Source organism: Carassius carassius, chromosome 35 (genome assembly GCF_963082965.1).
Source record: "Carassius carassius chromosome 35, fCarCar2.1, whole genome shotgun sequence".
NCBI classification, from domain to species: Eukaryota; Metazoa; Chordata; class Actinopteri; order Cypriniformes; family Cyprinidae; genus Carassius; species Carassius carassius.
Genome location: NC_081789.1, coordinates 6200355 through 6211605, shown reverse-complemented (window position 1 = coordinate 6211605; position 11251 = coordinate 6200355). Strand labels below are relative to the sequence as shown.

The following is an 11251-nucleotide window of genomic DNA, read 5'->3' as shown; positions in this document are numbered from 1 at the left end:
TGTGGAAAACATATTTACTGTGTGCCATTTTATATGCTGTATAAGAGCCCAGCGGTTCATTTTTGTCCTATTTAGAAGACATTTGTTTGACAGACCATCCATGCCACTAAAGACATCTCATATATTTCAAGCATACAAAATGCTTGCTGTTTTGGTGATGACAACTCTTTGTTCTCTTCATTGTTTTTCAAAATTTCTGATACTGAAGTCTATCCCAGCATCTCAGGCTTTAAAAACATATTATAAAAAATAAATAAATAAAAACTGGACATTACGCACAGTTGAGGTCAAAGGTTTACAACCCCCCTTTCAGAATCTGAAAAATTTTAATTATTTTACTAAAATAAGAGGGATCATACAAAATTAATGTTATTGCTTATTTTTATTTATTATTTATTGTTGTTTGTTTATATACAACTGAGGGACTCATATGCAACTATTACAGAAGGTTCAAATGCTCCAGAAGGAAAAACTATGCATTAAGATATAAATATATATATATATATATATATATATATATATATATATATATATACATATATATATATACTTCATTCATATATATATACACACACACACAGTGGGTACAGAAAGTATTCAGACCCCTTAAATTATTCACTCTTTGTTATATTGCAGCCATTTGCTAAAATCACTTAACTTATTTTTTTTCCTCAATGTACACACATTAATTAATTACATCAGAGATTTTTTTGGGAGCATGAAAGGAACTTACACAATATTAGTGGTTTTAATGTTGTAGCTGGTTAGTGGATAAAATTGATTAAACCTGATATTTGCAAAAAAAATACAGGGTAATGTTAATGAGGAATATTTAATAAAGAAAACAATGCCTTGTTTTCTTTATTGTGGGGGGGGGGGGGGGGGGTTCCAGAAAGATATATTTGCAAACTACAAATCTGCGCTAAATAAAGAACATCTGAAAAGCACTGAATAAAGATGATTTATTTGAAATTTCTGTTGAAACTTTGGATGGTGCTGTTTTGCCAGGGGTTTGACCTCTTTGTCAATGTACAACCAGACAAAACCAACATGAGGGTTTGATTTAATTTACAACCTGCTGTGGTTATCTCACATCTCAGACAACCAATGAATTCACTGGAAATTTACTGCGCTAATACAGAACTCAAAGCTGATGTTCCCAGAGAATCCTGAAAAAAAAAAAACACTCATTTCAGCTCATCTGCTTTGGATCTGCTGTCTACAGGCAATCCGCTTGAAAAGTCTGTCTCTTGAATTCAAAAAGTAAGCAAAACGGATGCTAACACCTTCAAGGGCATTAAATAATACAACGCAAAGTGACCTTACAATGATTCTTCTTATATGTGACATTATATCTGAAACTATATGAACTAATCTACTGTCAAAAAAAGATTTGAGTCTGGTTATATTGTTCTACATGGTTGGTTTAAAGTGTCGAGTGAGAGCTGTTTGTGCCTCACACCGAGCTTTCCATGACTCAGTCTGGGCGCCAGCCGGGTACAAATGCCAACAGCCACCATCTGCCATCAGTTACTGCTCCTCATGACTGGAGAATGAAGTGCTACACTGAAGACACAAAAGGTTTTATTTCATTATATCAGTCAGTGGGTCATAACAATGCATGAAGATAGTGTGTTATTATTTGTCTTAGAGACTGTGAGGCTTATTTGTGTTTAAAGATTAAATGGTCTGATGAAAGCAATTTTCTGTTGTGCATTTCCAGTCTCTTTGCATACAAATTGCAGGCCTGTGCGATTCTACCCTACTCTATCTATCTTACATCTAATATGCGTGTATGTGTATAAAACACAGTACCAAATTTTATCACATGAACATGTATATAAAAAGTGCATTATTGAATATAAAATGACAGACATTACAATAAGTAAATATATTACTCGCATATTTCTCAAGAACTGAAAAGCAACGATTCCCGATTACTTTCAAATATTGTTATATATTATTAACACAATATATGATTCTGTATATTTACAGGGTTAGTTCAACCAATAATCAAAATGATGTCCTTAATAACTCACCCTCATGTCGTTCCAAACCCGTGAGACCTCCATTTATCTTCGGAACACAGTTTAAGATATTTTAGATTTAGTCCGAGAGCTCTCAGTCCCTCCATTGAAGCTGTATGTACGGTATACTGTCCATGTCCAGAAAGGTAAGGAAAACATCATCAAAGTAGTCCATGTGACATCAGAGGGTCAGTTAGAATTTTTTGAAGCATCGAAAATATATTTAGGTCCAAAAATAGCAAAAACTACGACTTTATTCAGCATTGTCTTCTCTTCCGGTCTGTTGTGAGATTTCAAAACACTGAAGTTTAGTGATTTCCGGTTCGCAAACGAATCATTCGATGTAACCGGATCTTAGGTAAACCGAAGGCTTGAATCAAGAGGCTTGTTTGAGATGCGCCTTGCCTCGCCTGAAATGTAGTCGAGAGTAGACGGCTGCAGTAAGGGGAGGGGTCAAAAAAGACCTTTGAAGTTGGACAGTTCCTGAATCTCGCTGTTTAGTTGCCTGTGAACATCAGCAATGGAGTGTATTTTATCGCAGACAAAGTGGATGTATGGCTGACATTCTCAGCCAATGAACATGAAGCCGTGTCGTCAGTCAGTCGTTTCCCATCATGCTTTTGATCAGCGCAGTTGGTGGAGAGCAACTGCACTCGACTGCTCAATCCGGCAAAGCTGCCTCGAGTTTTTTTGCACACGTCAGCATGACAGAGCAAGGCGGACGTAACTCGGACACTTTTCTAACCGGCATGCATCTCGCGGTGATCACCGGTGATCAGGTTCTGCCAGAGACAATTTATAAGAGACATGCCACTTCCACAATCCTGAATACAACTATATAAGGAAAACCCGTAACGGCAAAGATGGCGGTTGTATGCACATGTCCCGCCCCTCCCGCTGGAAAGCCAATCATCTGCTTTAAACAGTCAAGCCGGGAAACATTTAAGCCCATCGTCTGGTTCCACTGACGCATGCGCACAGTTGAGGAACCCTTGCGCATGTGTAGTAAAAGTATAACCTGTGGGGAAAAAGGCATTTTAAACCTTAATTTGGGGCAAAGTCATAAATTTTCAGCGATTGTTATCATACTTCACTGCTGTTTCTATACAATCCAGTTTTTACGTCTCGGTGACCAATGAAAGTGCAGTTCTGACTCTATGCCCATTCATTTAGATAGGAGCTGGTCTTGTTATTCTGAAATAGCTGCCCGGAGGCGTTGCCAAGATGGCGGCCGAAACTTGCCTAAAAGGACTTTGGTTCTGTGCAGATTTTGCTCATCTCAAACGAGCCTAAGGGCAATCATTGCAAATGACGTCATTATGTTGTGCGCATAAGACTACTGGTGATCCGAAAACCGATGCAATCGGTTCTTGACTTGTGAACGAGTCGATCTTTTGTTCTTTATCTGGCTCGGCTCGGTGTTCATCTCCAGTACTCTCTTCACAGCAGTTCAGTCAGTGTACTGTTTAAGTACATTAAACAAGTTAACAGCTTAAGTCAATTGTGGATTAATGCTTATTGGAGACGTGAACCGTTTTAAACGATTCAGTTCGATTTGGTGAACTGGTTCAAAAAGATCCAGTTACATCGAGTGATTCGTTCGTAAACCGGATATCATACACTGCAGTGTTTTGAAATCTCACAACAGACCGGAAGAAAAGACAATGCTGAATAAATTCGTAGTTTTTGCTATTTTTGGACCAAAATGTATTTTCGATGCTTCACAAAATTCTAACTGACCCTCTGATGTCACATGGACTACTTTGATGATGTTTTTCTTACCTTTCTGGACATGGACAGTATACCGTACACACAGTTTCAATGGAGGAACTGAGAGCTCTCGGACTAAATCTAAAATATCTTAAACTGTGTTCCGAAGATAAACGGGGGTCTCACTGGTTTGGAAAGACATGAGGGTGAGTTATTAATGACATAATTTTTGGGTGAACTAACCCTTTAATGTACATTAAATAATTGAATATATTGATCATTCATATAAAATTTATATTTTTTTTCTAGTTATATTTTCCATTTTCTATATGGGCTGAAAAATAAGTCAGTAGGAAAACATGGAAAAGCAGGGCAGAGAAAAGTGTTGTATGATTTCACTCACAGACACAGTAAGCTGGGACTGGTTTGTAATTTTCAAAAGGTTTAACATGCAGCTTTGTGCAGCTACAAAAAATAGAAGGAAAAGGCAAGTCAAATCTCAAGTTTACAATGTATCATGTTGCTTTTCTATACAGTACAACGTTACAGGGCATAGTGTAGGTGTTATGGGCTAAATGCCCCTTATGTAAGTGAAAGACTAACAGAGCTCTCTTAGTTCCAGCTCGAGTATCCGATGCATGGCTACAGATTACAGAGGAGGAAAATCCACCTCTTGTCCCTCTGAATAAAAAGGCATTTTGGGTCTGTGTGACAGAACTGACAAAGTCACTCTTTGTTGGCTTGGCTGTGACTCGCTTGCTCTTATCAAACATCAGCACTTAGGAGCGGTTAACTTACCTAGCTGATAAACGCTCCACACCTCTGTGGGAACCTGGCGGCCTCTCTCCCAGCAGCCTAAAACTAGATCCGCTGAATGACAGACTAAAAGATGAGGGAGTTTCTCACGCTGGGTCTCTGAGGTACAACATCTCCAGAAGAGCATGGTAAAAAAAAGACTGCAGACAAAGACACAATAATAAAACACTGCACCTACACATGTATGCCATGGGAGAGAGGATACAATTTCACTTCTCAATAGGTGCCAATGGCCTGGATTTGTGGGTCGGGCTAAATAATATGTGTTTATGGGTCTGGAATGGCACGAGGGTAAGTCATTTGAGTAAGTAATGACAGAATTTTTCATTTTTGGGTGAACTATCCCTTTAAGCAAAACTTTCTCTCAGTGAACTAAAAGAAAATAATCGCTTCACCATTTAGTTTGAATGATAATTTGACTACACGGTGCATCAAGAAAGTGTTCACTTCCTTCCCCAGATCTGTGCCTCGATACAATCCTGTCTCAGAGGTCTACAGACAGTTCCTTCGACTTCATGGCTTGGATTGTGCTCTGACATGCACTGTTAACTGAAAGACCTTATATCGACAGGGGTATGCTTTAACAAATCATGTCCAATCAACTGAATTTACCACAAGTGGACTACAGTCAAGTAGACACGTCTCATTGATGATCAGTGGAAACAGGATGCACCTGAGCTCAACTTTGAATGTCATGGCAATATATTCCTATGTACATGTGATCCCCCACACCCCACCCTCTCTTTTTTTTTTAATTTGCAAAAAAAAAAAAAAAAAAAAATTTCACATTTTCACATTGTCATATAATTTTGAGAATTAATTTAATCCATGTTGGAATTAGGCTGTAACATAAAATGCTGAATTATTATTATTATTATTATTTATATTAGGTTTTATAAATTATGTAAAAAAAATATACATTATATTATATCTCATTAAAAATATGTATTTTAATTGATTTCATCATTAAATGTATGCTGAAATAAATTTATAGATTGCTAGAAAAACTGGCAAGTAACATGCTAAATTAAAAATGAAGGAAGACAGTATAATTTGGAGTAATCCAATCAATTGTTTTATTTACAAAAACTTGCAAAGTCTTTTATTCATTTTTTACACTGTATACGCTGCCATTAAACTTAACATTATCTTGTTTTAAACATGAGTTGTTCATTATTTCTGTTTTTATAAAATGCATATGAACATCCAATATCAATCAATTGTATTCATAAACCTGTGGAAACACCAGGATTTAAATGTTAATTCTATCATTATAAGGAGTTGACCATTTGTACTACTGCAGCTAATCTAATTACTGCCGGTCAAGCGTGGAGAGCAACAGATTTATTATTCACATTATTAATATAATAGTAATAGCATTGTTGCTGTTGTTGTTTTAGCAACTAGGATATCTAACCAAGTGCCAGTAAACCTTATATTGTCTTGGTCAATAGTGCACCAGGCCTTCAGAACAATAGGAGAAAAGCTGCTCTTTGAGATTCAGCAGCCTTTTATTTCAGAATTGGTCACAAGAGTTGTCCTATTGTTCCGGGTTCATTGTGGTGGAAAGATGCAAACAAAACACTGCCCTCCATTGCTTTTGTCCTGAAGCTTTACGCTGCATCCATGCTCTATGTCACAATAATGGAGTTTGAGACTACATTGGAATGTTAGAAATATTGCTGTAGTATCGTGAGCTGCCATTTTCTCTGAACAGATGCATGTCCAGCTGGTTATGGCAAATGTGTAAGATTTATTTTGGAAGGAAGGGTGTACACTGTGAGCATACAAAGCTTAGAATATCACTAAAACTGCATAATAGTTTAATTTCAGGTAAATTCAGCTATTATAATGTATATAAACTTGTGAAAACATTCTAGCCAGTAATACCACCGCCACTGCTTTGAAGAACTGGATTTGTTTAATCATGATTACATAAAATACTGCCAAGAACTAGCATTTGGAATAAACTCTTGGAAGAGGATCAGATTATTTTAATTAAACCCAACAGAAAAAAAAAAAAGATAATTTGACTGATCGGAAATGTCAATTACTTCCAAAAAAAAGTTTTCAAGAGAACAAAATGTTTACAGCATGATCTTGATAATATCTCTAAAACATTTACTGCTGGCAGTAGAACATCAACAGAATTCAAAATCAGTCTTTAAAAACAGGTTTCTAAGCCTCTAGTGAATTACACAAGGACTCACAATCCGTATTAATAAACAGTGACAGTAAGTAATTGAGCAGAGAATACATAACCATGTGCCTCTTATGTAAGAAGAAACCTTGTTGGTTGGAGTCAACCAGCATATTTGAATATCGCATCCTATTGGACAACAGGCCGGCGGGCAGTCAGAAGGGGAGGGGCTTCGGAGTGACCGAACGCCAGTTAATAGTAGCAAACGTATTTAGCTGTGGGAAATCCGAGTCTTTAAGCGAGTCGGTTCGTTGGAATGATCCGTGAGCTGATTCAAAGGAACCGACTCACCAATTTACCAACGTCTCCGAGAGACTAAAAAAAATATATATTTTTTTCCTTCTTTATTAAATAGGCTTTTAGTTAGGTAGTACTTGTTATTGTCACTATGCTATTTACAAGGTTAAGGTTGTGTCAAGCCTACTGTGTTGTTCATGTCAACCCCTGGAAAATGTACTTTATAGTTTTCATTAATTGTTAGATTCATTGTTAGGCTATTTCAATTCAATTATATTTGTATAGCGCTTTTTACTCTACAAATCGTTGCAAAGAAACTTTACAGGAAATTATGTACATATGGCAGAATATTTATCTGTTTATCTACTGCTGTAAAATCACAGTATATGACATCATAAAACAGGATGTTACTTTTTTTATTTGTATTATTTACATTTAAATATTTTAGGGGAGCTATGGTTACCATGATAAAGTTTTGTAAGAGCCACCTATACAGTTCCTTTCACGACTCTACAATTAAGTGAATTGTGAAGTTATTTCTGAACACTGTAAAATCGGTTCAAATGAATCAAAATAAAGAACCGATTCAAATAAACGACTCGTCCGCGAACCGAACGTCACAAGTATCTGTCGCGCCGCCATCTGGAAGTAACCGAGATCAAACTGTTCGCGTACAAATCGTTGATACATACGTGCGCTGCGTTTTAAACGCTAGTCATTCTGCGCGTCCGTGTGAGCTAGATTCTGTGATTTCTGTGGGGTTTTTCTTTCATTATGAAGCTGCTCATTTGGCTATGGAGTACTGTAAATAATCTCTGGTCGATTGATTGAAAATCGATTGCAACGCATCGGATATTTGGATATTAATCGTGTATTTGGCAGAGAAACGATGCATTATGATTCCTGGTCACCTAATAAGTGGATCAGGTAGGTGTTTGACTGACCCTTTCTGTCATACTATTGTTAGATATCGTTGCCATGTCAGAAATAAAGGAAACATACAGGGAAGTGAAGATGATGGTTAGATGAGCGGAAGGCATTCAGATCGAGATGATGCTTTTATGATTGTTTACCACGCACAGTAATAAACAATGCTAGTAAACACTCCTTGTTATTAAACAGCCTGCATGCATTCAAAGGGCAGATTTTCAGCTCATGACAGCGCGTGATGTTAAATAGCTCTCTACTGATTTAGAAATGTCTCTCAAATACTACAGCTCGCGCCATAGAAACACATGGCGTGCAGAGAGAACCGGACTCGAAATGAAAAATGGTCGGGCAGTATGTCAGATGACAAGCTTCCGTCGAGGCGATCTAAGCAGACCAAATCATAATTCTGCTTAATTATCTTAATAATGTATTCTGACATTACCTGAATATCCGAATATTGAGTTTTCTATTCATAATTTTGTTTTCTATCCTGCTGTTTTACTATGCTGTATAGTTTTCCATTATCTACTGTACATTTGCATATATTGTTGTACTATTTTATTCTATAGCTTACCTTATTCTATATTCTCAATAGTCTGTATTTATCTTTATTTTACCTATAAACATGGGAAAGGCTTTGAAGAAAGTGCTTGCTAAACTTAAAAGTAAACACTTTCAAATCTCTTACTCTGTTCTGTCATACTCTCTTCTCTAAAAATGTATTGTTATGCCATTTTGCAAGCTTATTCTGAATACTAATAATAAAGCGTTGAACAGTTCTACAGTTCCATACTCTACTAATGGGCCTGTTGGTAATATTGACTGGGGTAGATCTCCTGTCTAACGGGACACTGTCACTTATCTTTATTTCTGTCCTACATTGTGTCCTCTTCAGTAACCTTTCTTTGGTCACAGGATCTTACAGTGGACGGGCATGAAGAGATTGGATGGTGTGGATTAGATCATTGGGAATATATCGCTTCTATTTCTCTCATCTCAATGTTGGGCTCCAGAGGACCTCTGCCTTTGTGCTCTGAAATGAAATAATGGCAACGCATTGGGCTGCATCAAAGCACCAAGATGAGAAGAAAAATCCAGCCGGGTCGTCAGTTTTCGAGGTAAATCATTCTGTTGCTTTAAGAGAAATGTGAAAGCGCAATTAAAAGGATATTAAGGCCTGCACCATCTACAGCTCATGGCAGGACAAGTGCTTCAGTCAAACACTCTTGGAGTCCATTAACTCAACAGGATGATTAGAACTAGTATTGATTCTTTATTTATTTATTCATTTATTCTTTTGTGCATGTTGATATTGTTTTGATTGATCTGTTCAAACCTAAAAAAAAAAAAAAAAAAAAAAAAAATTATTTATATATATATATATATATATATGTATGGCAACCACTTACAGGCCACTGATATTAATAAATGTTTGTACTGTGAGAAAATTAGACTTTTTTTTTTTTTTTTTTTTATAAAATGGAGTTTTAGAGATGGAGAACACATGGCACAGTATTATCTTGCTAGAGGCAGCCGGTGACTGTTTACACTGAGACGGCAATCATTAAATGAAGTAGCCTATTTATTTTATTTGGCAAGCGCAGCCCTTACTTATCTAATCTCAGTAATATTGTAAGGCTGCCAGTGCATAATGTCACTCTTCAGAATACTAGTGCAGTGTTGGATTTTGTGTGTCCACTCTGACATGTGGCGTTACATCATCACTGAGGACATAACGGCGTGCTGCAAACGCATGCTTGGATTAACCTATTAGTAATGGCAATACCAGTTTGTTTGTGTGTGTGCGTGTGTAATCTCCATAGTAGGCTCAGGGTCTGTGGGTACAGAAGGCTGGTGGGCACAGCAGTTTACAAACACATCAACAGACCACTTATTATGCATCCAGAGGGATTCAGGATTGAAATTCTATGTTTATTTCTTGAACGCAGCCAGTTCTCGAAAGAAACTGTTCACTGTGAAGGAACAGAACATTACTTTGAAGGATCAGTGCATTTCTTCAAAAGTGCAATGCATTATTTGGAAGTAACAGTGCATTGTTTTGAAGGAATGTGCATTACTTTAAATGAACAGTGCTTTTTTGCATGTTATTATTTTGTGTGGATTCACTGATAAGGTCTGAAGTTTAAAGCAGTAGGCTATTTTGAATAATGTCTTCTGAAACGCTTAACAACATTAAGGTGATGTGCACACAGAACATGTTCTTGAATTCAACTGTGATGCATTTCTATTGTTTTTGTATAAGCATACAGGGTATGCTAGATGGAGGCATTTGACCATTGTGCTTACTTCTTGGCGTTTAAGAAACTTGTTTCTTAAGTTAAAAGTATTTATTTGCATTTCTATACCTTGTGTTTTTCATTCCACTGCCATGTGTGTCATGTTTTTAAATGCAAAAAAAAACTTCCCTCAGAATCACTAATCATGATGCTGTGGCACAGTTTTGGGGCCTTGGTTGTCTCAGTCCATTACGCCTTACTGCTACCTAGTTATAAAGTTAAATAGTAACTGAAGTTCTCAGTAGGTGCGTGAAAAGTCCCCAGCAGACTCATAAAAAAGCTTTTATCCACACCATTAAATAATGCCTTCTTGAGTCAACAGTGTTTGAGCTTCAGTAAGCTTAATTGTACTACCATCAGTAAACTGTAGAGTTTTAAGATTACAGTTTAAACAGTGTGATTTACTTTTATAGTTCAATAATATTTGTTATATTTATGTGTTATACAGACAGTAGGTCTGTATCAAAACCTGGTGAGCTGCCTAAATAGCCAGCTTTCTTCTGTGCCAACATCCTAACCAACTGGAAACTGACTGATTCAGACCACCTACATGGGCAGTAACTCCTCTAGATATGCATATATAACTAATTGTGAATTAGTACGATTTCATCTTAAAATGAAGCAAAATTATGTTTCATTCCCTTCCAGCTTCCCATTGGCAATATGTCTACAATATGCTTTTTTAAAATTCGTTCTTGGTAGGCAACCTACTAGGAGAAAATGAAATGCAGTGGCATTATATCTGTCTAGTCATTCTATATAGTGCCACTGGCGAACCCAAACATTACAGTGTGTAATTGCATTGTTTATATGCATGAAAGAGTGATGTGATCCATTATCCACAGATTTGGTGTCCCTCATGGTTAATTGTGGGGTCCAATTTTGTTCACGTCTGTGATAAAGCTTGTTTAAATCATTATCACCCTGGAGTCCTCCACTTGCTGAGTGAAACCAGTGTTCTACTTCAATAACATCACTCCCAAGACACACATAAAGATATAGGGTATGTATAGTAATATGCATCAGTTCCTTAG

The 11251-nt window shown here is 36.8% G+C and overlaps 1 protein-coding gene across 1 annotated transcript in view; it reads left to right on the top strand.

Moving 5' to 3' along the window:
* The first annotated feature begins 7625 nt into the window (after window positions 1–7625).
* The window catches only part of LOC132115919 (rho GTPase-activating protein 21), a 130636-nt gene continuing 127010 nt past the window's right edge, over window positions 7626–11251 (top strand). Inside the window, exons 1-2 of the mRNA XM_059524351.1 lie at window positions 7626–7917; window positions 8836–9038. Of these exons, the coding sequence (XP_059380334.1) occupies window positions 8967–9038 (72 nt within the window). The 5' untranslated portion in view covers window positions 7626–7917; window positions 8836–8966. The remainder of the gene's footprint in view (window positions 7918–8835; window positions 9039–11251) is intronic.